Source organism: Ochotona princeps, chromosome 17 (assembly GCF_030435755.1).
Source record: "Ochotona princeps isolate mOchPri1 chromosome 17, mOchPri1.hap1, whole genome shotgun sequence".
NCBI lineage: Eukaryota > Metazoa > Chordata > Mammalia > Lagomorpha > Ochotonidae > Ochotona > Ochotona princeps.
In genome coordinates this window covers 11,965,551-11,993,395 of record NC_080848.1, presented here as the reverse complement: position 1 = coordinate 11,993,395, position 27,845 = coordinate 11,965,551, and the positions used below count along the sequence as shown (strand labels likewise).

At 40.0% G+C, this 27,845-nt stretch overlaps 1 protein-coding gene across 6 annotated transcripts in view; it reads left to right on the top strand.

Moving 5' to 3' along the window:
- TANC2 (tetratricopeptide repeat, ankyrin repeat and coiled-coil containing 2) overlaps window positions 1-27,845 on the top strand; it is a 305,743-nt gene that overhangs the window by 190,505 nt on the left and 87,393 nt on the right. For all 6 annotated transcript variants that reach the window (XM_058675315.1, XM_058675310.1, XM_058675313.1 and 3 more), the window contains 2 exons: window positions 6,673-6,936; window positions 15,861-15,986. In XM_058675315.1, the coding sequence (XP_058531298.1) occupies window positions 6,673-6,936; window positions 15,861-15,986 (390 nt within the window). The remainder of the gene's footprint in view (window positions 1-6,672; window positions 6,937-15,860; window positions 15,987-27,845) is intronic.

Below are 27,845 nucleotides of genomic sequence, written 5' to 3'. Positions count from 1 at the left end.
TTGGAATTCCATGGTCATGCCAAGAACACAGCCCGTCACCACCCACAGCTCTTGAACAAACCACAGGGGTTATCCCATTTATTCCTCCACAGAATCTGCCCCTAGACCTGGTTCTCTTGCATGCTGGTCAGTGTCCTACCCAAGCTCGACATTACCTGTGCCCTGTTCCAACTCACTGGTGAGTACTATGATCTAGTCCTGCTAGGTAAGCCCCCAACCCTAGCATTGATGCTAGGTGAGTGGTGATCAGTTGTGGTTGATGTTAACTACTCCAGCTCAGGTCTTCTCTGTGGGCTGGTGCATAAAGGTCTTCCAGGTTCCTCCCTCCAAACCACTGGGTCTCAGTGTCTTTGCTTACCTGTAAGTACAGTATAACATACTCCCTCAGCAGTCCTCTTGCCCCTTCCCCTAATGAATCCATGGTCCCTGCACCCAGGAGGGCTTAGGTTCCCCAGCCCCACTTTCCTAAGCCCAATCTTCCAGTGGGGTGGTGTGCTGGTCTAGAGCTCTGTCAACCCACCAGAATTGCAAGCTCCTGGCAGGTGTGCTGGCCTAGGGTCCTACCCCTCCACACATCCAAAACCCAGGCCCAATCAAAATTTCTAAAGCTAGGTCCACCAGCATATCAGGCCGGCATGCTATGTATGCCAGGTCTCTCCCCTCCCCCAATTTCCCCCACGGAACTGCTGCCACCTCCCTTCACAGTGCAGAATGGTGGTGAGCACCCTCCCATGAGGGCACAGAATCAGGAAGATTATTATCCTAGCAAATTTCCCATTAGCATACATTCTTGTTATTGGTAAAAATATTTTTTAAAGTGTTAGAAAAAATGCACTGAAGAGTGAACCTATTAATTTTTCTGCTCTTTTATGTAGTCCCATTGGTTCATTTTGGCTTTGATTGCCTTTGCTTTTTTGGCATCTTTTCTAAGAAGTCTTTCCCTGTTCTATATCTTTGAGAGTGCTTCCTGTATTTTCCCTTATTAGTTTGATGGTTTCTGGGTGTAGATTTAGGTCCTTGATCCATTTAGAGCTGATTTTTGTATACTGTGACAGGTGCGGATCTTGCTTCTTTATTCTGCAAGCTGCTATCCAGTTGTCCCAACAGCATTTGTTGAATAGACCATGATTTTTGCCTGGATTGTTTTCAGTTTTCTTGTCAAAGATTAGTTGGCTATGCATGTGTGGGCTCCCTTCTGGTGTTTCTATTCTGTTCCACTGATCTTCTTCTCTGTTTCTGTACCAGTACAGACTGTTTTGATAACCACTTCTCTGTAGTATGTCTTGAGGTCTGGAATTGTGATTCCTCCAGCTTGGTTTTTATTCTTCAGGATAGCTTTGGCTATTTGTGGTCTTTGTGATTCCAGATGAACTTTTGTATCTTTTCTATTTCTGAAAAGAATGTTGTTGGGATTTTGATTGGGATTGCGTTAAATCTGTATATTGCTTTTGGTAATATGGTCATTTTGATAATATTGATCCTGCCAATCCAGGAACATGGTAAGGTTCTCCATTTTTCAAGGTTTTCTTTTATTTCCTTTTTTAATGTTTTATAGTTTTCATCATAGAGGTCTTCCACATATTTAGTTAGCTTAATTCCTAGGAATTTAAGATTCCTCTCCTCTATTTTAAAGGGAACAGTGGTTACAATTTCTTTCTCATCCATGGAATTACTAGTGCCATCGACTTGTGTTCATTAATTTTGTATCCTGGTACTCCAGTGTCTCTTATGAGTTCCAGTAGTCCCTTGACTGAGTCTTTTGGTTCTGCTATGTAGAGAGTCATGTCATCTGCAAATAGATATCATTTCATTTCCTCTTTTCCAATTTGGATTCCTTTAATTCTTTTTTCTTGCCTAATAGTTCTGGCAAGGAGTTCCAATACTATATTGAAGAGTAGTGATGACAGTGGACATCCCTGTCTAGTTCCAGATTTTAGTGGGAAGGCTTCCAATCTTTCTCCATTTAGTATGATGCTGGTGTGGTTTTTTTTGTGAATTGCTTTGATTGTGTTGTAGAATGTTCCTTCTATGCCTATCTTGCTTAGGATTTTCAGCATAAAATGGTGTTGGATTTTATCAAATGCCTTCTCTGCATCTATTGAGATATGGTTTTTATTTTTCAATTTGTTGATATGATGTATCACATTTATTGATTTGCGCATGTTGAACCATCCCTGCATGCCTGGGATGAATTCCACCTGGTCCAGGTGAATGATCTGCCTGATGTGCTGTTGGATCCTGTTGGCTAGCATTTTATTGAGGATCTTTGTATCTATGTTCATCAAGGATATTGATCTGTGGTTCTCTTTCTCTGTTGTTTCTCTAAATGGCTTTGGTATTAGGTGATATTGGCTTCATAGAAAGAGTTTGGAAGGATTGCCTCTCTTTCTGTTGTTTGGAAAAGCTTGTGTAGGATTGGGGTAAGTTCCTATTGAAACATTTGGTAGAATTCAGCAGTGAAACCATCTGGTCCAGGACTTTTCTTGGTTGGGAGGGATTTGATTACTGACTCAATCTCAGTGCATGTTATAGGTGTGTTTAAATTGTTAATTGCTTTTTAATTCACTTTTGGTGGATTGTATGTGCATAAAAATCTGTCTATCTCTTCTAGGTCTTCTGATTTGTGTTTTGTAAGTTTTGATATGTTGTGTTGATGCCTTCATTTGTTTCAAGCAATTTTTTAATTTCCCCTTAGATTTCCTCTCTAATCCATTGCTCGTTTAGTAACATATTATTCAGTCGCCATATGTTTGTAAGTCTTCTTGGGCGTTTTGACTTCTTGGTCTCTACCTTCTCTCCATGATGGTCTGAGAATATGAATGGTTTAATTTCAATTTTTTAAAATTTGCTGAGGCTTGTTTTGTGGCCTATGACATGGTCAGTTCTGGAGAAGGTTCCATGCACTGATGAAAAAAGCATATTCTCTATCTGTAGGATGAAAGGTTCGATAGATGTCAGCTAAGGCCATTTGCTGTAGAGTTTGGGTGAGTTCTATTGTTTCTTTGCTGAGTTTCTGTCTCTTTGATCTGTCCATTGATGTTAATGGGGTATTAAGCTCCCCCTCTATGATTGTATCGGAATCTATTTCTCCCTTTAAATCCATTAATGTTTGTTTCACGTAGCTAAATGCTTTACCATTTGGTGCATATACATTTATTATGGTGATCTCTTCTTGATGAATGCATCGTTTGATCATTATGTGGTGTCCTTCTCTTGATATTCTTCACATTAAAGTCTGTATCATCTGATATAAGAATGGCTACCCCTGCACATTTTTCCTTATCATTTGCTTGGAATATCTTTTTCCATTCTTTCACTTTCAATTTCCTTCAACTCCTGTATTCCACTTCTCCACACAAATGGCGCCCAGAGTCCCACACTTTTTCTCCGCTTGTGGCTGGCCCACGCTATTCAGTGAGATTCGCAGGTCTCAGACTGCATTTGCCTCCCAAGCTCCCCATGCAAACCCAACCTCCCACCTGGTTGCCACAGGAGCTTAGTAGAGGCCACTGCTGGATGTCTGGCTGGTTCTGGAGCCTAGATCGCAGAAGTGTGGATTGTCGCTTGCAGATCTCTGGTGAGTTTTTCTGTCCACTGCAACACTGCCGCTGCAACCACTTCGTTGTGTCCCGGGGGGGGGGTCTCCAATTACTTCCCCCCCCCCGCCTACTTTCCTGGCCCCTATTTGTCCCTGTAATCTACTTCTTGTGCTTCACCCTGTCTAAAGATTCTCTGTCACACCAAACATGTCTCTACCCTAAGCCACCATCTTGACTGCTATTGATTGGCATATATTGAACCATTGCTGTGGTAGATGCGAGGGATAAATTCCACTTGGTCAGAGTGAGTGATCTTTCAGATGTCTTGTAACATTCGATTATCTAGGATTTTTGTTGAGGAATTTTGTGTCTGTGTTAATCAAAGATATTGGTCTGTAGTTCTTTATCTTCTCTTGGTTTGGAGACTTTTTTGTATTTCTGCTTTTTGTTGTTGTTGTTGTTTTATTGGAAAGGTGGATATACAGAGAGGAGAGACAGAGAGAAAGATCTTCCATCCGATGTTTCACTCCCCAAGTGACAGCAACGGCCAGTGCTGAGCTGATCTGAAGCCAGGAGCCTCCTCCAGATCTCCCATGTGGGTGCAGGGTCCCAAAGTCTTGGGCCGTCCTTGACTGCATTCCCAGGCCACAAGCAGGGAGCTGGATGGGAAGCGGGGCTGCCAGGATTAAAACCAGAGCCCATATGGGATCCCGGCACATGCAAGACGAGGACCTTAACCATTACACTACCGCGCCGGGCCCGGTTTGGAGATTAAAGTGATGCTGGGCTCAAAGAAGTTTGGGAGGATTCCTTCCCTTTCAATTGCTTTGAATATTTTGAGAAGAATTGAGTTTAGTGCTTGGAAAGTTTGGTAAAATTTAGCAGTGGAGCCGTCCAGCACTGGACTCTTGTTAGCTCTGTATCATTGTTTCAGTCTCCCTCTTAGTTACTGATCTATTTAGGTTTTCTGTGTCGTCATGACTCAATTTGGGTAGATTGTGTATGTCCAGATCCATTTCTTCTAGATTTGCCAATCTGCTGACATATTGCTATGTGTAAATTCCTGATTATCATTTGTATATCTATAATGTATACTGTTATTAGAAACAGATTTCTTTCTTCCTTTTTTTTTTTTTTTTAGATTTGCCACTATACTTTATCCTTGATGAATGGTGTTTCATTTTGGTTTTTTATTGTTGTTTGTTGTTTTTTGCCCCAATACAATTTTCCTTGTTTCCTGTTCGCTGCCTCCAAAGTAAGAATTGGCTTTCTGTTTCTTCAGGTTTTGACAACTAAATATGATAATAAATATGAGAACACCTTACAAGACTTCCAAAGATATTCTGTGATGTATCTGATTTCTTTTTTCATGTGAGGCCCAGAGTATGTGCTATATTCTGTTTTAACTCTTAGAGTTAAAATTTGTAAAATTTTCCCTATTTTTACTACTCTTCCTTTTTTAGGTCACTTAGGTTTCTTCTTTCATAATCTTTTATATGATAAAAGAGGCAGTTTTCTTGAAAAACCCAATTTTCCTTTGTAATTTATCTTTTTTTTTAAATAAAGATTTTGCTGGGGGGGTAAAAGGGGGAAAGGCAGATTTATGAGAGAATGAGGATAGAGAGATCTTGTATCCTCTGGTAAATTTCCCAGATGGTCATAATGGCCAGAGCTGAGCCAATCCAAAGCTAACAGCCATGAGCTTCTTCTGGGTCTCCCACATGGATGCTGGGTCCCAAGGCCTTGGACCACGATCAGTTGCTTTCCCACGCCAGAAGCTGGGAACTGGATTGGAAGCAGAGCAGCCAGGTCATGAACCGGCACACCTATGACCTATGAGCTGCTGGAGCTTGGAGATTCTTGAGGATCTTCTGTCCAGCAGACCCCGAGACCACCAAGGGGTGAGACGACAGTGCTCTTCTGCAATAGAAACACTGGAAATAAACTGGTGGTAAAGAATGTCTGTTTATTTGAGAGACGTCACAAGCTTATGTAGGAGAAGGAGGCAGGCAGAAGGGTGGTCCCGATAGTACATCAACATTGTGACTGGGTAACAAATATGTCTGTCTCTCTGGACCCTCCAATGAAGTTGAAGGTCAGGAAGCACAGGAAATTATCTCTCAGGGTAGACTTGTTATCTGCTGAAAAACAAGATGAATGAAACATTTGACTTCCTAGAGTTGTTTACAAAGGAAGTCCTAGCAGAGTAGGGAAGAAAGACTGAGGTGCAGCCCATCGCTCTTGTTGCATGCCCAGTGAACAGACCATGTTGGGGCCAGTTAGCCAAGGGCACAGTGTGCAATGTGCTTATGGCTTCCCATATGGGCTAGGCAGGTGGAGATCCAGGGGCAATCTCCCACAGGAGATGAAAGATTAGCCAGTTGAGTCTCTTTAGTCTAAATTTTAGTGTTTCAATTATTTAATTTCTGGTGTTGGTGAATATTTTTCTACTTATATATGATTGATGGCAAACCTAAATAAAATGCCTGAAGAATTTTCAGTTTTTTACTTAACCTACTTACACATATAAAGGGTCAGAAACAAAAAATGTTTGGAAATTTCATATTATCTTTGAATTTCATTTTTCCATGAATTTTTAAGTACTTTCATAGAGGGTTATGGTTGCAGACAGCAGCTGTCCAACAAGGACTTAGATTGCCTGCTTATTCAGGCAGATTCTTCTAGAAGTTCTACTTCATCATTATATTTTCTTATTCTCATTTTCTGTTACATTCAAAGGGCCAGAAAACACTTTAAAATAGGAGAAATTATGCAATAAAAGGAATATAGAGGTCTTTTGGAACTTCCTAGGTTTTTCTGAAAATCTATAAAAAATTATATAAATTCCCTATTGATGAAATTCTGAAAATTTTAGTATTTATGAGTCCTACCTCTGGAATCTTTAACCCTGATATTTGTATCTGTACACTTCATTTAAATAGAGTTCTTAAGACAGATATAGAAAAGGGGTAGTTATATTTTCTTTTAGTCACTCTAACTTCATAACAGAGTCATCAGTAATTTTTAAGAATATGTTACTTATATGCTCACTATCTAGTTGAATTTCAGTGATTATAAACAGATTAATCTCTATAAATTTTGTAAAATTTCTTTTACTCTTTTTTTTTTCCAGCTACATTGACAAGCTATTCTGAAAATGTTGAACGCACAAAGTATGCTGGGGAAAGCAGTAAAGAACTGGGCTCTGGAGGAAACCTAAAACCGTGGCAGTCTCAAAAATCCAGCATGGACTCCTGTTTGTATCGAGTAGATGAAAATATGACTGCTTCCACCTATAGTCTGAATAAGATCCCAGAGAGGAATTTGGAAACAGTGTTATCTCAGTCAGTACAGTCTATACCTTTGTATCTTATGCCAAGGCCGAATTCAGTAGCAGGTAAGTTGTTTTGTTTTGTCTTTTACTGGGGTATGTATTGAAATGAGAGTAAATCTAGTTCTAACATTATTTAAGTTTTTCACTCATCATTTTTGACTCAGCTATTCTTTTGCTTGGGAAATATACCTATCTGTATTTTTTTTTTTTGCAAACTGTAGGTCCACATTTCCCAAATGATTGTTTAGGACTTGTAAAAATATACAGAAGCATATCATACATCATCAAATCAGAAACAGGGCCTGTGAAATACCCCAAATTACTAAAATCTTTTTCCTCACATCATGAGTGTTTGAAAAGATTTTAGTTTGAGGTTTTAAATTTTTTTAAACCATTATTAAATAGAAACATATTTCATTATAATTTATGTTACTAAAATCATCATCCATAGTTGAAGAGTAGATGTCAGACTGCAGTTAAGCTCCCTTTCCCATGGGCTCAGTGTTTCCACAGTCTCTTGACCATCTTGTGAAAGAATCGGTTAAGTTGCTGCATTTCTAAAGAAGAATGCAGGGATGAGCATTTGGCTGAGCAGTTGAGACACCAGCATCCCACATCCAACTGCTTGGATTCCAGTTCCCAGTTCACTTCCAGGCTTGCTTGTAGATGTGCTCCTTGGGAGACAGTGAGTGATTTGCTACCCTCAAGGGTTACCTGGATTGAGCTCTGGGCTCCTATTCTGGTCTGGCTCAGCCCTGGCTGTTACAGGCATGTTGGGAATGAACCAGCAAATAGAAAATTCTCTCTTTCTTTCTCTCTCCAATACTGCTTTTAAAATGAATAAAAGTGAATAAAAAGAATGCCTCAAATACTCACTGCAAACTCAGTAATAACATACAGAAGACTAAGTGGCTAAAATATGCACTCAATATTCTTGAACATTTTCTCTTCTAATGATGTCAAGGGATACTTTTAATACAGTTGTGTTACTATTCAGTCATTGAAACCAGAATTCTCTGCAGAAATGGACCTTCTGACAATTTTGAGATATGTTGTCATCTGGACTTTGTTCACACTGCAAAATGACAATTGTATTTCCGTTTCTTAACTCTTGATGAATTGAAAACCTAAATAGACCAATTAACTAGAGCAGAGATTGAATTAGTAATAAAGATTCATCCAACAAAGAAAAAGTATGGGACTGGACCTCTTCATTGCTGAGTTCTAATAAACCTTTCAAAAAGAGATAACTCCAATTCTTTGCAAACTATTCAAAACAATAGAAAGGAAGGCAGTTCTCCCAAATTCCTTCTATGAGGCAAACATTACCATAATTCCTAAACCAGAGAAAAATACAAAAGAAAAAGAGAACTATGGGCCAATATATCCCTGATCAATGTACATGTAAAAGTCTTCAATAAAATACTAGCCAGTTGAATCCAAGAACACATCAGAAAGATTATTTGCCCAGTTCAGGTGGGATTTATCACTGGTATGCAAGGATCGTTCAACATATGCCAATCAGTAAATGTGAAACAGCGAGCTGAAGAATAAAAACCTTATGATTGGGCTCGGCAGCGTGGCCTAGCAGCCAAAGTCCTCACCTTGAACGTGCCAGGATCCTATATGGGTGCCAGTTCTAATCTCAGCAGCTCCACTTCCCATCCAGCTCCCTGCTTGTGGCCTGGGAAAGCAGTCGAGGACGGCCCAAAGGTTTGGGACCCTGCACCCGCGTGGAAGATCCGGAAGAGGTTCCAGGTTCCTGGCTTTGGATCAGCGCAGCACTGGCCATTGTGCTCACTTGAGGAGTGAATCATCGGACGGAAAATCTTCCTCTCTGTCTCTCCTCTTCTGCATATCTGACTTTGTAGTAAAAATAAATAAATCTTTAAAAAAAAACCTTACAATTATAACAATAGATGCAGAGAAAGCCTTCAATAAAATTCAACACCCGTTCATACTGAACAAATTAGGCATAGAAGGATCACCCCTCAACACAATCAAAGCAAACAAGAAAAAGAAATCAAAGAAAGACAAATTGGAAAAGAGGAAGTCGAATTATCTATTTACAGATGACGTGATTCTCCATGTGGGGAACCAAAAGACTCTACTAAGAGACTATTGAAACTCGTTAGAAAGTTTGGCAAGCTCATGGGATACAAAATCAATGCACATAAATCAATGGCCTTGTTATAGCTAAACAATTCTGTGACTGATAAACAACTTGCATCTCAGGGTTTGACCCTGCCAGCAGGCCCAGAGGTCACCTAGGGTGAGGCAAAGGTATTCTTTGGCAATAAGAACCACAGGAGACATGCTGGTGAGGAATGTCTGCTTTATTATGCACAGGCTACAGCTTTTAAAGGGTAAGGTAGGGAGGGCAGGAGGGCATCCTCTGGCAGACACCACACCCTCACCCACCAAAGACACTGTAATTGGCTACACCACATGTCTATTTGCTTGACCTTCTGGTCAGTCAGAGGTCTTATTCCAGGTGTAGGCCTGGGAGTTGTGCCTCACACCATGGGCTTGTAAACTCTAAGCCGTGCCTACCAGGTAGCAGGGCAGGGCCATGGGGCGATTGCCCACATATCACCCCTCTGCTTTTGGAACATATTCTACCACAAAGACTTCCTCCAAAAAGGTAGCCATTAAGTCCTGTGATTTTAAGATGTTGGTACAGACATTTGAGGGCAAGATTTAACATAAGAACATCACCTTAGTTATAGCATCACATTGCAGGCAGAACTCCAGTCACAACAATGTTAAAAATGTCCTTGATGTTAAGTCCAATTTCTGTTGAAAAGCTAGTATGGTGGACCTATAAGTAATTGACCTGATTTCGAGTTCCAAGGGCACAGATGGCCAGCATGGTTATGTTAATCACAGTTCTTACTGTCTGGATGGTCTGAGTCAAGAACAGCATTGGCGTTGCAGCAGGAGCCACTGTGGTCATGAGGGAGACAGCAACAGAGATAATAACAGATGAATGTTGCATCCAGTGCAGAATGGAAGATAGGATCCCGCCGTGTGTTTGCTTTCAGGGTCCCTTCCATTCATCACTCAGCCGGGCTGGAATCCAAGGCACAGGCATCATTCTTGTCACAAAGATTTCAAGACACATTAAGCCACATGTAATTAAATAACATAAGTGATGAGATGCAAAACGAAACCATCACTACCATTGGTAAAGGCTATACAATTTCAAGTGCACATGTGGTCACTTCAAAACATGTATGGGGCCACAGAGGCCACACACTGTGGAAATTAAAAGCTAACTTCACCAGCGACCAGAGACCCTAACTGCCTATTACCCCATATGGCTCCTCACATCACCCCAGGAGAATGGACGCCAGCTACTACCCCGGACACAGGATGACGACCGCCCTGGCTGCTTCATGCTGTAAAGGGGCATTGAAAGGCCGGAAGCAGCAGCAAGGCATTCTCCAGGGGCCGATCTAGAGGACCCTGGTAGAAGATAGAAGTTATCAGGTGTCTGAAGTTCTGATTGGAGCTTAGAGACATCTCTTTGTTGAAGTTTGAGTGTTAAAATGCTAAGACCATTCTGTATCTAGGCAGGAAACAGGTAAATGTTGGATTCTGTAAAAACAATTATACTATCCTGGAACATAGAGCAGAATAAGAAAGTGCTTGTTATAAAGACTGATATGAATCATACAGTAGGTGGCAAAGTATCTAAAACTAGTGATTCACAATAATCCAGCAGTTTATAGTATTCTGGTGAGATTTTACTTAACTTTATACATTTTTGGTAGAGACAGGCAAATAAATGAGTCTAAAAGACCAAGCCATATGTTGATATTTAGGGAACAGGAAAATCTTAGGTAAATGAGCAGAGAAATCCTTAGTAAGTTAACAAATGAGGAAGACATGAACTCTGCATGAGTTATGAGCAGTGAGATGTCCTACCTCTATGAGTCTAGCAAAAAATCTGAAAGGGAGGTTGGCAAATAGCCCTGTAGGGGTCCTGGCCAAAACTCAAAATGCCACCCACCTGAAGGTCTGACCAAAACCTCGGCAGGCCTTGATGGTCTCATTAGAGATGGATGTTTGGCAGTGGTGCTTAATGAGCACCACTTGAGTTGCCCACATCTCATTCTTCAAAGATGAAATTTAGGCCTGCCTCTGGGTTCCATTCCAGGTTCCCGTACACAACTGGAGGCATCAACAATGGTTGAAGTACCCCTCCCACCTTGTGGGAGATCTGGATTGGTCTGTTGTAGACATTTGGGGAATGAACCAATAGAGAGATCTTTCTCTTTTTCTCTCTCCCTGTCCTTTTCTCTCTTTCCCACTTCCCTCCATTCCTCTGTCTTCCCCTTCCTCATCTTCTACCTCATCTTCTTCTCCTCCTCCTACTCTCTTTCTCCCTCTCCCTCACTCCCCCAACTCTCCCAACTCTCCCACTCCCTCCACCATGTGTGTGCATATGCATAACTGCCTTTCAAAAAAAATAAAGTTGACAGTTCGGTATTAATAAATCGTATCAAAATTAAATTTGTTTAGCTTTAAAAACAAGGATGACCTTATTGACCTTCAACTGAAGATACCTGGCTGAATGATTCACTTTAGACATGTCAATTCACAGGTTTAAATTGAGTTGATTCAATTACATCAAGTCTAGCAAATTTTTTATTTAAAGACCAGCTAGTAAATTTTTTTTTGCAGGCCATAGGGCTTCTGTTGCAGGACTTAATTCTGTTGTAAGTGAATACTTACGTCAGTAGGCATGGCTCTGTTCAAATGAAGCTATTAACTAAAAGAGGCTACAGGCCAAGTTTTGTGTACAAGTTGTCGTTACCACTTCTAGACTAGATGATCTTTAAGATTTCATTCACTTTTGCGTTCTGTGATCCTGCTTGGTTGGCACGGCACATATCTGAAACGGATTGCTTCTCAGACATGTTCAGTGGCATACCAGCTGGGAGCCCAGCAGGAAACGGAAATCACAGTTATTTTAAAAGGGAATTTGATAATAAAATAACTATTAACTAGGTTTTTAAAGAAATGGAAAAGTAAAAAGAGAATGTTCAATGACAAGGGATTTAGCAACTCCAGGAAATAGCTGCTCTCTGTGGGGCTGAGGGAGTAGAAGTTAGGGGTTGTTAAGCTCACAGCTTGGAGATAAGTCCCCAGACACTGAAACTCAAGTCTGTGTAAAAAAGAAGAGACCCAGATGAGCTGACAACACTGTCTCTGGACCCCAAGGAGGGCTCTGTGGAGACCCTACTCAGACTTCTGAGGGCAAAGCACTGGCCGGGGTCCTGGTGCCTCCTCCTCCTAGGGGGCCAGATGAGGACAGGTCAGCCTCTTTTGTCAAAACTACAACTGTGCTATGCTGTGGGTCGAGTGAACCACCAGTGCTCAGCTGCACAGGTAAGACTGAACAACACCGATGGGAGCAGGAAGCAAACCAGGAAGAGAAAATCCGCCCACCAAACTCTCCTAGTGTCCTTTATTGGCAAGGCTAACCAGGAGTTGGTGAAGAAAATGGAAATAGGAGTTGCAGAGTTTCAGTTCCAGGCCAGCATCACAAAACAGCATATGGAGTACAAAAGTAGATTTGAACCTAAATCTAGTAGCTTTATAATTTAAAAACGCAACCTTTCCAAACTCTAGATTTCAGCTTACAAATAATTTAAATAAACCAATGTTGAATTTTAACCAACAAAATGCAAGTATTTTCATGTAAATGAAGACATGTTTAGCTCTCCACAATTGAGGTTAGTTCCGACAGCACTGTAACAGTACTCATCTCATCTAACCGGTCCATATCTAAAATTAATGTGTAATTTCACATACACACAAAACCAAGGAAGAAACTGTGTTACTGCTATTTTTATCATTTCAGCAACTATGAAGCTGAATTTTATATTTTTAACTTTTTGATCTATATGTTTTGTGTTTTTTTTTTTTTATTTACTTGAAAGCAACAAAATGAGAGAGATGACAGAGGATCTTCCATCCACTGGTTCAAGAACTAAATGTCTGCAAGAACTAGAATCAGATCAGGCTGAAGAAAGGATCCAGGAACTTCATGCAGGTCTCCCATGGGGCAGAAGGAACCCCAGTGCTTGGGCCAGTCCCAGTGCTACCCAGGAAACTGAATCAGACTCAATGCCAGGCGCTCTGATAACAGGGTGTGGGCCTCCCTGGCAACTGTGGAGCCCCATGCACCACAGCACCTCTCCCTAAAATCTCCATTCTGTGGAGGCCTGGATCCCAAGTGGTCCTTTACATTTTTGGTAGCTATAGACATTTCAGTAAGATTCAAATAAAAGGAAATAGACTTTGAGAAAAGAAAGAGGCATTGGATTAAATGTAGGAAAGGACTAAATCACAAAGCCAGATTAGAATATCATTTAGAATAGTTTTAGGGTAATAGTTTAAATAAGGGATTAAATAATTATCTTCTGAATTGTTTTAATTTCAGAATGCATAGATCAATGAAGATTACTTTTTTATTCCTCTGGTACTCTCTTTTATTTTTTCTTTAAGATTTGTTTATTTTTATTGGAAAGGCAGATTGACAGAGAGGAGAGACAGAAAAACAAGCTGTTTAGTCCACTAGTTCACTCCCAAAGTGTCTGCAATAGCTAGGGCTGATCAAATCCAAAGGCAGAAGCCAGGAGCTTCTTCCAGGTTTCCCATGTGGATGCCAGCTCCCAAGGCTTTAGGCCAGCCTCCACTGCTTTCCCAAGCCCAAAGCAGGGAGCTGGATGGGAAGCAGAGCAGCTGGGACTCGAACCGGCACCCATATGAGATCCCGGCGCTCGAAGGGGGAGGATTAGCCAGTTGAGCCTTTGCACTTGTACTCAGCCCTCCTGTTGTACTCTCTTACTCTGTCTTGTGTACAGTGTGGCATTTGACTTCTCTCTCATGGGTTAAATTTCCTAGATTAATTTTGAAAGCCTTAAATCCTTGTAGAAATTTTATTTACAATTCGGATACATTCAGTTAGCTCATCTCATAGTTTAGTACAGAAAACATAGATCTTGGGTGGACGTGAAACCTCCTGGAACTCTTTATGGTACATGGTCAAAATGTCAGTAGAACCATTGAACATTTCACAGTTGTGTTATAAAAGCTAGTTCTAACATTTCTAAAATGTCTCTTGAAGCCTTTGAAGCACCAAAAAAACATGCCAATCATTTTATTTCACAGAATGACATTTTGATTTCTCTTTAATCAAATCTAACTTAGAATCATGCATCATATAATGACATTTTGATCAACAATTAACCCACATGAATGACTGTAATCACTTCAGATTATATCGCAAAATATAGTCACAGCTATTTTTGTGTAAGTATATTCTGTGGTATTCTCAGAGAAGCACAGTTGCCCAACATTGCATTTCTCTGCACATATTCTCATTGTTAATTTACACATGACTGTATTTCTCTTTCACTGTAATAAGTCTGTAATATTAGCTTATTCCCCTTTTTGACCAAACAATGCTAGTACCTTTCACTAAGTTACAAAGTGAGAAATAGGGGCTGACACAGTGGCTCAGTGGCTAAATCAGCCCATTGCAAGCGCCAGGATATCCCACATGGATGCCAGTTCTTGTCTCTCCCAACTGCTCCATTTTCCTTCCAGCTCCTTGCATTTAGCCTGGGAAAGCAGTAGAGGATAGCCCTAAGTCTTGGAATCCTGTACCCACGTGAAATAACCAGAAGAAGCTCCTGGCTCCTGGCTTAGAATCTGCTCAGCTCTAGCCATAGTGGCCACTTGAGTAGTGAACCAGTGTATGGAAAATCTTTCTCTATCTCCTCTCCATAAATCTGCTTTCATCTAAAATAAATAAATCATAAAAGAAAAACAGAAAACAAAGTGAGAAATAATTTTCTCCTACATTTTAAATGCAAGTCTGCTAGCTTATTCTTGAAATCGTACTTGTCAGAACTGCGTTTTAATAAATTTAATAAGCATTTTTAAGTATTTGTTTTATGCCAACATAATATTATTGAGAACAAAATATAAATAAGATGTAGTCCCTGCCCATGTGAAGCACAAACTTCTACAGCCTATAAATGTGTTCTTCTATAATAATGCCATGAGCCAAACCATCCTGAAACTACAGCTTCTTAAAGCAGTTATGTATGTGCATATCTGATTGATTAAGGGTTTGTTAATCTAGACTTAGTTTAGTTAAACTAGGCTGGGCAATGTGCTACCTGTACATTGTTCTCTCATAGTGAAGGAAAAAAAAAAAAAAACAGGACAAATTTAATTATACAAGCACATTTTGATTTTTCTTCTTTTTTTCTTCTTTTTTTTCTTCTTTTTTTTTAATTTGGAAAATGAAGGCAGCAAAACCAAGAGAGATCTTCCAATGGCTGGTTCACTTTGCAGATGCCCCCAAGTGCTGGGGCTGGGCCAGACCAAATTTGGGAATCAGGAACTCTTTCTGTGCCTCCATTATAGATAGCACAAAGCCAAGTGCTTGAGCCATCATCTGCTCCCCCTCAGGGTACACATTAGCCAGAAACTGGAATTGGTAGCAGAGCCAGGACTCAAACCCCATTTACCTTGCTGTAAAATGTGGACATGGCGAATAGTGTCCTCCATGCTGAACTAAGCACCATGTCCACGTGCAGGTATTTAAAGCCCTTCCTTGTATCGTGGTTAATATACACTGTGTCAAATGATCAAACCCAAAGGCAAGGCATCTACCACTTGTCTTTTATTTGAATCTCAAGTACTCTTTCCTGTTATCTACTGTTTTATGAACTGAGATTATATGTTTATTTAGTTTGCTTAAGAAATCACTTGGTTTCTAGAAGTCACAAAATAAATGTACATTATTATAGATGTATAAATATGGATGATACAGATATAGATATGTATTTTGTGCTGGAATTACTCCTGATTCTAAAGTCTAAAATTTGGGAAATATCATCTAGCTGAAGAAAACGTTTTCTAAACTTACATATTCTAACTAAACATTCCTGTCTTGTCAGCCACCAGCTCTGCCCACTTGGAGGACCTGGCTTACCTGGATGAGCAGAGACATACACCCTTGAGAACCTCTCTTCGAATGCCAAGACAGACTATGGGTGGTGCTCGCACACAGCAGGATCTAAGAGGTCAGAACTATGGGAGGGCTGCGCCCAGGAACAAAAAAAAAAGGGGGGGGGGGCAACAGACAAAAAGGCCCTTTGTTTCTGGTTTGTCAATATATTCAAGCCTCCGTTGCAGCTTGCAGCCAGTTAATCCCATGATACAGTATGCTCATTATGGAAAGGCCTTGTAATTGCTAACAGTCAGAAGCATTGATTCCTTCAAATTTCAAAGAAAATAAATGTAAAAGGCTGGTGGTGGTGGAGAAAATAACCTTTTTAAAATCCAGTATTTCTGAGATGACAGTCAACCAACTGTAGGCCTAGCTATGTTTTTGGTGAATTTTGTGGTTATTATCACACATTTTGCTAGAGAATTTCATTTTTGTTCTAGTAGCCATTTCCAGTCTCAGGCAGTACCACTAATCCTACCCTGGCAACACCTAAACAATTTATCCTTTTCCCTCTTGGCACTGTTACTTTACCTTCTTTGTAGCATGCTACATGCTTCTACAAGGAGGAGCTTGATCTTTTCAAAGACTCTAATTTTGTTATAATGACAGTCTGGATGAGGGATTAACATTGGTGTGTCTGTTTGTGCCTCCTGTTTGCTCAAAAAGGGCCAGGCTATCTGCAGTGTTTTCTCCAGTGCATACTACCTACTAGTACCTGTTTTCTCTAATACCTGCTACATCACATACATTTTCATATTATTTTATAAATTCTCTGCATCTTTCCTTTGATCTCCTTCCTCCTTGTCCTGTTGCCCTTCCACCGGCAATATAGTGCCACATGCATTAACTCCCTCAAGAGGGAATTTATACATGCCTGGTAACTTCTGCACATATTATATAAACAAATTTTCAATGATGACTAAGCAAGTAGGAACGTAAAATAGTGGACTGTATTGCTACCATAGTCTCATCAACAATAGTTAGTTGGTAGCTTCAGTCAAAATTTTAGTTCTTATCCTTTGTCCATTCTGGTTACCTTTTCTTAATTTTGCAATATACGAATTACCTGGTACACAACTGGTATTTGTAGAAAATGGAATTGTGCCAAGCAGTCCCATAGCTTAGTCCATAGAAAACACTTTAAAAGCCACTGGTTTAAGACTGGTACAATGATGTCACAGGGTAATTCTCTGCCTGCAGCAAGCAGCCCATCTGGCTGGTGATCCTTATTCCAGCTGCTCCGTTTCCAATCCAGCTCCCTGCTTATGGTCTAGCAAAGCAGCAGACAATGCCTCAAGTCCTTTGGCCCCTGCATCCATGTGGAAGACCTGGAAGAAGCTCCAGGCTCCCAGCTTTGGACTGGCCCAACTCCAGCCACTGAGGCTATTTGGGGAGTGAACCAATGGATCTCTTTCTTTCTCTCTCTCTTTCTGTCCCTCCCTCCCTCTCTCTCTCTCTATTAAAATAACTATTAAAAAGCAAAATAAGATAAAAAAGCATACTGGTTTAAAAGATGCCACTGTAATTAAAATAAGTTTTATGCCTTAATGTATACACAAATGCAAAAAGAAGTGTAATTTGAGACTCAGAATTGTTTATGGTCATGGTTTAAGAGTACAACATAGTTAATTTAATCATAGTCTGAATGGTTATTTTTACTTCTAAAGCAGAAATTGGTACAGCATCCTCACTAGACTTTAGATCTTCAAGTAGGGTTATTAATATTTTCTCATTAGTGAGTTAGTGGTTTTTGACCCTTCAAGACAGCTGTTTTGAATAGCTGTGTTATCAAAATTTTCGTTTCCAAAAACCCAGCCTGACAATGGAAAGGACGTTTTCCAGGACCTCATTGCAGCAAGTTAATGGATTTCTAGCTGCCAGCCACTCATAAGCTTGAGCTATGGAAGATTTTGTGCAATGCAGAGTGTGAAAAGTTAGTGGAAAATGCATATTACATTAAAAGCTAGGCATGAATTTCAAAAGGTATTTACACCAAAATGACTTAGTCATTTAGTTCCATTTCTCATAAACTTTTTGAGGAACCTGCATAACTGATTAACCTAGCACATGTGATCCCTAGCTTAACATTTTTGGTAGATATAAATTTGGATTAGTTTGACATTATTAAGGTTTTTAACTCAAGGTTTTGTTTATGCTCAGAATTGTTCATCTGAAACCTCTCACTCATTCTGATCATAATGAAACCTCTCATCCCACAGAGAAAGGCAAGAACTAAGGTTTTCACTTACTGAAGAAAAAAGGGAGGTAATATATTTGTATGGATAAATGTTAATATTGTGGCAGAATATAAAAAAGAAACTAATGAGATTTGAATACACAAAACAGAGGCCGGTACTGGGATACAATGGGTTAATCTACCACCTGCAACATAGGCATTCCACACGGGGGATAGTTGATGTTTTGTGTGCTCCACTGCCAGTCTGCCTCCTTGGTAGACAATGGCCCAAGCCAGTAGACACCTGCCACCCATTAGGGAGACCCAGACAGAGTTCTAAGCTACTGAGCATTGCAGACACTTGGGAAGTAATGCAGGGCATAGAACGTCTCTTTCTGTCTCTCCTCGCCCCCCCACTCTGTAATTCTGCCTTTCAAATTGAAATGAATAAATATTGTTAAAAATAAAATACACAAAGCAAATTCTAGCATTGTAACTGTAAATAGTAGCTATTTAGCAGAAATTAACAATAAATTACCAATCATCAAAGACCTAATCCATGTGGTGTTGAATTATAAAATCATACTATTCTGCTTGAAGACATTACATATAGCTGTGGATTTTGTTTCTCAGTATATGTTTGTTTTCCTATTAAACTTAATACTAAATCACATTACATAAAAGGCCAGTTGGAGGCTTCATATTTTGTTAATAGCTATTTTAATTGACCATAGATTGGAGGACATTTATGCAAATGATAGTCTGATTCATTAGCAAAATTTATGTGAAATTGACCCTGTCTCAGTTAACCTGGCTTTTCCAATGCAGTGAATTTAATTTTTATCAAATAAAATCAATGCATCATGCCATTTATAAGTCCCCTTGCTTTTCTGAAACAATGAATCTTTTATGGAGATGACTAAGATGCGTGTCATGAATCTCAATTCTGTTGTATCACCAAATGAGTCACACATCCCTGAGGTTATTTAGTCATGTTGGTGATGGCTTGGCTGGCTCTCAGATTTACAAGGAAAGTTTTCCATGTCATTGTTCTTTTTTTTTTTTATAAATATGATTGAATTTCGTGCTTCTTAGAAGGAAAATCCAGAAATCAGGTTGAATATATGAAACTATCTCTTTATGAATATTAAATGGCTAGATTGCAAACTTGATATGCTCATCCTCAGCTAAGCCTTTTGCAAAGTACTCAAACATTTTAAAATTCAGTACTCGAGCTAGATGTCTTTAAATGTCTGCTAGAAAGTAATCTAGGCTTTCTAGAGAAGTCAGGCCATACTTTTTAAAGCATATCACTGTTTACACTGTCATTCTGAATACACAGATCTAGTTTTTATAAAAGAATCTTGCTTAATAAACTACCTTTAAATTTGAGAACTCCAGTAGTACATGATATACAACAAGTTCTCCTCCACAAAACCTGCAAGAGAAAAAATAACCTTTAAAAAGAGTTGGGGCAGCGTTGCCAGGTAAGCCACTGCCTGTAGCACCAGCATCCCATATGGACACTGACTCAAGACCAGGCTTCTCCGCTTCTGATCCAGCTCCCTACTAATGAGCCTTGAAAAGAAACAGAACATGGCTCACATGGGAGATGTGGATAAAGCTCCTGGTTTCTGGCTTTTGCCCATCCCTACCGTTTACAACCATTTAGAAAGTGAACAAGCAGATGAAAGATACCTCTCTCTCTCTTTCCCTCTCCTTCTCTGTGAGTCTTTAAAATAAAACAAATAAATCTTTTTTTTAAAAAAAAAGTTTGTAAGCTACATAATCTTCTAATAATACCTATTACATTAAATAATATGACTAAAGAATAATAAAGGCAATGGAATAACGTGAAAGAAACTTCATTATGACATCGAACTCTGTGGGATAAGTCACTGAAAATATATTTAAATGCCTGAAGTACAATGAAGGAAACTATGTTGTGGTACAACGGGTTAAGCATTCATATCAGCCTGGTCAAGTCCCAGCTCCTCTGTGCACTGGATTCAGCTTCTGATAGTACACCTGGGCGCTGTCAGGATGATCGCCCAAGTGAGTGGAGTCTAGTTACCCATGTGGGAGAACTTAGATGGAGTTCCTGGCTTCTGGCTTTGCGATAGCCTTGCCCTACCTGGTACAAATATTTAAGAAATGAACCAGCAGTTGGAAACAGATCACTCTCTGTCTTACCCTCTTTGTGTCAATCCAAATAAATATATCTTTTGAAAAATAAATGGAAATAAATACATCTTCCAAATAAATACATCTTTTTTTTAAATAAGACACCATCAATCCATTATGGTGTATTGATCTAAATTAAAAAATAATTTTCTCAGTTAATATTTTTACCATCATTTGCCCTAAAATTGTCTAAACCTATTAAAGTATAACCATGTCAGGGGCCCAAGGCAATGACTCAGTGGCTAACTCCTCACCTTGCAAGTGCCTGGATCCCATATGGGGGCTGGTTGATATCCCAGCTGCTCCATTTTGCATCCAGCTCCCTCCTTTATGGCCTGAGAAAACAGTAGAGGACAGCACAAAACCTTGGGACCCTACATCTATATGAGAGTCCCAGAAAGAAGCTCATGGCTCCTGACTTTGGATCAGCACAGCTCCAGCCATTGCAGCCATTTGGTTACTAAACCAGTGGATAGAAGATAGAAGATCTTTCTCTGTCTCTTCTCTCCATAAATCTGATCTACCTTTTTATTAAAAATAAATAGACAAATAAATCTTTGTGGAAGTAGCCATTGCGGCACAGCATGAGCTGTCACCTGTGGAGCCAGCATCCCACACGAGCATTGCTTTGACTTTGGATGCTTTCCTTCTGAAAATGAAATAAGTAAATAAGTCAAGTAAACATGTCTGCAAATTTTCTTAGATAGTACCTTGTGGAACATTTCTTAAATCAACAAAATGTCTGCATTTTCCAGTATTGTGTATATAAGATGTTTATGGAATAACTACCTCAAATATGAATTAAGTTACAGAACTGGAAGATTTCCTTTGTAAGGCCATAACTATTTCATCAGTGAGCACTTACTTGAAAAATGTTAAGTTTCATGTAAATCAAATAGTCAGTTTTGAAATTCTCAAAAATATGTTGTCTCACTTTCATGACCAATAATCTAATAGTATCAAACTAGGTTGACCGTTGCCTAATTAACAAACGTCTCATGTTTTAACAATGTTCCTGTGTGTGTGTTTAGATGTGACATGTAAGGAAGCCTGTAAAAAGTACCAAGCTCTACAGGTACTGGGTGTTCTCTGTCTCTTCCACTGTTCTCTCAAGATCTTGGTTCTCCTTAAAATTCCCTTTAACAATGACTCTAGATTTTTCTCATCAAATGTTTTCCTTTCAGACCAATGTCAGAGATTCTGAGTATGATTTACTCACAGTAGAATAAGCCTTTCTTATCCCTACACTAGTAGATTTCTTAAAACATTGAGACAGAAGTGGACAGGTTTAAACCACGTAGCTTAGAGAGTGAGTATATAGCTTAGTTGTTAAAAACTCAGCATCACATGCCAGAGCGCTTGTATTCCACTCCCAGGCTCTCCCCTGACTGCAGCGTCCCTGGAAGGCAACAGTGACGATTCGAGTAACAGATAATAAGGAACATAGGAGAATATTCCTAGGTAATGCTCAATGGATTTTAATAACTTTGCATATTAACTTATGCAAAAACAAAGTTGCCAATTAAGCCATCAGTATTTGATATCAGTATCGTTAGTACTTAAGAAGAGGTAATGGAATAAAAAAGCAGTCTTGGAATTTGAGAAAATATTTGCAAACCATATATCTGATTATATCTAAGTAACTACTACAATTGAATAACAAAAAAAAAAAAAAAGAAGAAAAAAGAAACAAAGAAAAGGAACCTGACTTTAAAAAGGAATTGAGTAAATACTCCCCTAAAAGCATACAGAGGGCTAACAAGTATATGAAAAATGCTAAATATCACTAATCATCAGAGAACTGCAAATCAAAACCACAGTTACATACCACCCTAACCTGACAGCTAGACAATAATGAGGGAGGGATGCGTTTTAGTGAGGAGATGAAGGGCAGCCTGTGTGCCACTTATGCAGCCAGCATAAAAAGAAGTGCAGGAGTTCATTAAAAAAAAAAAAGCTTAAGTAGAACTATCATACGATCAAGCAATTCCACATTTGTGTACTTATCCAAAAGAATTGAAATCTCAGTCTCCAAGAAATAGTTACACTCATAATTTCTATTTCTGCCTTTCCCACCCTAGCCAAGAGCTAGAAATAACCCAAATGTTCATCAAATGTTGAGTATAAAAACAGTGTGATGAATACACACACACACACACACACACACATACATATCACACCCAACTTAATGATGGCTGAACAAGAAATCCTGTTACCCACATAACAGTACCCATGAACTTTGGGAGTGTGGTACCCCATGAAATAAGCCAGTCACAAATACTGCCTGACTCCACTTTCAGGAGGTGTCTCATGTGATATGTGCAAAGTAGAGTGATGGTCGCCAAACGGTGCAAGAAGAGGAGGCGGGGGGGGGGAAGGAAGTAGATGTGAAGTTGTCTGATAGGCAAGATGAAACAATCCTAGCAGCCAACTGTGCAATATTGTGCCTGCAGTGACAGGATCAGGCTGTTCGTTTAAAAAACTTAGGATAGAATTCATTTTGTACTTTTTTGTTTTAAATATTGATTACGTAGTTGAAAGGGATTCATACCCACGTGGAACTCTGCTTAGGGTGGGGAGAGTTGAGGTGTTGAGGAAGGTGAGATAAATGTTTTAGTTTAGTTCTTTTTCCTTTTATTTAAAACAAACAAAAAAAAAACTTAAGACAATAAGCCGTTCCTTGCTTTCAAATTACCTTAGCACCTAGGAATGGAATAGGTTATTTGATATAGCTTTAGTGACCCCAGGGCCGGGGAGAATGTTCAGAGGTTGCTATCGGAGTGGTGCTTGTCTTGATAGTTCTGAGACATCGTTGGCTTTGTTGCACCAAGATTGAGGAAAAACCTTTCTAAGGTCCATTGGCTGACCAGGTCTACTTCGGTGCATGAATGGTCCTAGACCATTACTACAAAGTCTGACCAGGAGAGTTCTTTAACCTGTTCTGCTTTCCATCTTTTGATGAGATGCTCAGTGTCCCCTGTTGGCTTAGATGAGCTGGCTATCTTGTCTTTCATGTGCATCTGGGTATGTACTCTATTGAATAGGCATCAGTGACTGAGGTGGTCCACTCCTGAAACATCTACTCCAAGGTTGGACCAATACACAGGTTTTTGTATGGGTTTTTTGGTTTGTTTTGGGTTCTGTTCTTTTTTAAGATTTATTTATTTCTACTGGAAATTCAGATTTACAGAGAGGAAGAGCTTCCATCTACTGGTTTACTCCCCAAGTGGTCACAACAGCTGGAACTGGGCCCATCTGAAACCAGGAGCCTCTTCTGAGTCTCCCACGCAGGTGCAGGGTCCCAAATCTTTGGGCTGTCCTCTACTGCTTTCCCAGGCTAGAAGCGGGGAGCTGGATGGGAAGTGGAGCAGCTGGTATATCAACCAGTGCCTATATGGAATCCCAGTGCATGCAAGGTGAGGATTTAGCCACTATGTTACTGTGCCAGGCTGGATTTTTTGTTTTTGTTTGTTTGTTTGTTTTCTTTAGTTTTTTTAACCACAGTTTTTTAAAGACCTAAAAAATAGTAAATCTGTAATCAAGGTTGAGTAAGGAAAGAGCCATATGTTAACAGATTGTGTTTTAATTAAAGTGTCAACTTCTGGAAGCTATGGAGGGCATTTAAGTGTGAAAGTGATGAGAAGTCCATAATGCTGCCAAAATGTCTAAAACTGCTTAAGAAGGATGTTAAGTGAAAAGACTTAAACAGAATGAGCATATCAGAAATGGAAGACAGGGCCCGGCATGATAGCATAGTGGTTAAAGTCCTCACCTTGCATGTGCCGGGATCTCATATGGGTGCCGGTTCTAATCTCGGCAGCTCCACTTCCCATCCAGCTCCCTGCTTGTGGCCTGGGAAAGCAGTCGAGGACGGCCCAAAGCCTTGGGACCCTGCACCCGCATGGGAGACCTGGAAGAGCTCCTGGCTCCTGGCTTCGGATTGGCTCAGCTCCAGCCGTTGTAGTCACTTGGGGAGTAAATCATCAGATGGAAGATCTTCCTCTCTGTCTCTCCTCCTCTCTGTATATCCACCTTTCCAATAAAAATAAATAAATCTTAAAAAAAAAAGAAAGAAAGAAAGAAATGGGAGACAGGGAAGGCAAGACCAGAGCAGAGCATCATTCTGGCATTTAGTGAGCATTTACTACTAGCAGGTTTCAAGCTGGTACCACATTTCCTCAGGCCTCGTGGCTGAAATTCTCATCAGGTGTATGGATCTCCTTTCACAGAGGAGGAAATTGAGATGGAGTAGAATTAAGTAGATTGCACAAGGTCTCACAATAATATTGCCCTAAGCACATGCCTACCATATTTAACTCATGACTAAGTGACCTGGTAGGAATAAATTAGAAACAGACTCGTGACCTAAATAATTAATGAGTTGAAGTATATAATATGTACGATTTGGCAAATAGCGTCTAAGAAAAAAGGTGGTAGCTTTGTTAGGACATATTAAACTTAAGAAAATCTTTATTTTTATGTGGTACATGTCATGTTACCTGATGTTGTCAGAGGAACTATAAGTATTAGACTACATGCAACAATCCATAGTTAAGCATGACACAAAAGCAACCCTTGAAAAGGGACTGGGTTTGTTGTTGTTGTTTTTTAAAGGCTGCTTGGAACACCTGCATCCTGCTACTCTGCTTCCAGTCCAGCTTCCTGCTGATAATGTATTCTGTAAGGCAACAAATGATGCTTTAAGTGTTTGGTCCCCTATTACGCTAGGGGAAGACCCAAACTGAAATGAGGTCCTGACTTTGGTCAGGCTCCTAATTCTGGGCTGGCCCAGATCTAACTACTGTTTGCAGGCATTTGGGGGAATGAACCAGTGAATGACATGTCCCCTCCTGGTTCTGGCTAGGCTCAGCTTCTCTTTGCAGATATTTCAGGAGTGAGCCAGTGAATGGAACATCCCCCTCTGTATCTATCTCTTTCAAATATGACAAAAGTAAATTAATAAAAATGCAAAATAAACTACAAATAATTATTTGAAGGCATTGGAAAGTGAGTTTGCATTTGAAAAATAGAGAAGAAAAGCAGTTTATTTTAAAGTTCCTGACTTTTAAATTGAGGACTCATTGTAGTCTGTGTGACTTCAGGACAGAAAGGTAAAACTTTGCTTCTCTGAACCATCAAAGAGCGGACTCCTTTGGCAAAACATTTGGAAAGGTATCAAGAAAATTCTAAAATATTGGAAACTAAAGAGGCAATTGCCCCCAAATGTGCATATAAATTGTTGCCCCAATCTGTGAGTTACCACTGAACCACAGATGTATAGAAGCAATCTCAGTAAGTTTGAGAGTGGGTTGGTGCAGAGGGGAGGAAGCAGCAAGAACCTGAAAGAAGTAAGATTTCAGCAGCCGCTTATCTTGAGGAGAGTCTGAGCCAAGTTAACAGCCTGCTGCAACAAAAATAAGCATGCTTGAAAGAAACGTAACAGAATCCAGAGTCTAAAAATTCAGAGCCACCGAGAACCTTAAAGTGTGACCTTATTTGGAAATAAAGCTTTACCGAGTTAAAAAGTGGTCGGATTGGAATAGGTTGGGCCTGAATCCAGTGACTAGTGTGAAAATCACACAGAAGCACACACGAAAGTTCCTGTGAAGGTAGAGGCAGAGATTGGAAAGACACAGACATGGATTGCTGGCTGCCCACAGAAGCCCAGGAGAGGCAAGAAAGTACTCTCTTCTAGAGCCTCAGAGGAAGCACAGCCACAGACACATACTGATTTTGAACTGGTAGCTTCTAGAACTGTGAGGGAATAAACTTTGGTTTTTTAAAATATGTAGTAAATTGGGCAAGTGTGAAAGCCTAGAACATTCAGCAATGTTAGTAAAAGAAGGCAAAGATTAAAGATAAGAGCAGAAATCAAGAGTGAGAAAGAGACACAATAGCAATAAAAAAAACAAAATCAAATGTTAGTTATTCATAAAGACAAACAAAATGTATAAACTCTTATTAAGATCGCTTAAGAAAAATGAAAGCCAACACAAATTACTAGTCAGGAATGAACAAAGGGAAGCTATCACTACACGTTCTACAGACAGTAAATACACAGCAAGAAAATATAGTGAAATATGTCACCAGAAAAGCCCATTGGGTTCTTGTCTCAGCTTAATATAGAAACAAAAGGCCAGGGACCGGTTGCAGACAGAAAAGTTTATTTGCAAAGGGACTAGGTGAGTGGGGAAAGAAGAGGGAAGACAAAACCACCTCCCGAGAGAAAGCCAGGAGGTGGGGTGCCTCTCAAAAGGAGAGAGGGAGAGACACAAAGGCTTTGAGGAAGGGGCTTGGGCTTTTAAGCCTTCCCTGACCCCTCCTTATTGAGTGGGAACCTACAGGTAAGATGTTCCCTAATGATGGTCTCTTAACCAGTCAGGAAATGGGTGAGACGGGGAAATGGAGTGCCTTCGGAGCCCAAGAACTCTGAGGTCACCCACCCCCATTTGGATCTACCACATGGGATGGAAGAAGCCCAAATCCTGCCTTGCAGGATCCAAGGTCATTGGAACAACAGCCAGGATCCCTGAGCGGTCCGCAGAAACAGAAGAACAATAAACTTCCTTCGGGACTAGGGAGAGGAGCTTTCTCTGGTCCTTGCCTTCTTCCAATTTTGGGTCCCCACCCCCTCTCGTAATAACCATCAGGAGCGCTCCAGAAACCCCTCAAAACAAACAAACAAACCAAACTAGAATAGATAGACAGAGAACAACAAGGAAATCTTAGAAACAGACAGGAAACGGCCAGCGGGGATGCACTTATAACTCACTGGGTGGGACACAAAGATTAGTTACTCCTCACTGGGGTATGGAAGATTTCTCTGCACACCCCTCCTAAACATGCTCACCTAAACTGTTGACATATATCCTGTTAGAATTATAGAGTTAAACCACCTGAAAAACAGCCAGGTTCAGCGAAAACATGCTTCAATGCTATAAACTGCTAAATACTAAAATTAAAATAGGCATGAGACAGCTGATAACAATCTAAGCCATATTAAGGTGTATAGAATATGGTTGAATATAAACCAAAATTGAAATGTCTATGAAGAAGTCACAGGTTGTGGTTGAGAACCTGCATTTTCCTATTAACATATTGGTTAATCAATACCATGTCAATTAATGCCACAATGTTGTAAATGGTTGGAAATATTATGTTGGGGCTTTTAATTGATTGGGATGATACTCTGCCGGCTCTACCTTCAGACCAGAGATGGTCTCACCAAGAAACCATTGAACTTACCAGGACAATAAGATGCTGGACTTTATGCTTGGTAAATACCTCCAATGAAAGAATGTCAACTGAATTTAAACTATGGAAATGCAACAAGGTGGAGCAATCTGCCGTGGGGGGAGGGTATGGGGAGGGGCGGGGGGAATCCCAGTGCATAAAAAATGTATCACATAATGCAATGTAACTAATTTCTGAAAAAATGAGATGCAATAAAAATATGTTTAAAAAAAAAAAAAAAGGAAATGGGTGAGCACTGTTTTTGCCACCCACCTGAAGGTCTGGCCAAGACCTCTGCAGGCCTTGATGGTCTTAATATATTGGAAGGAACGAACACAA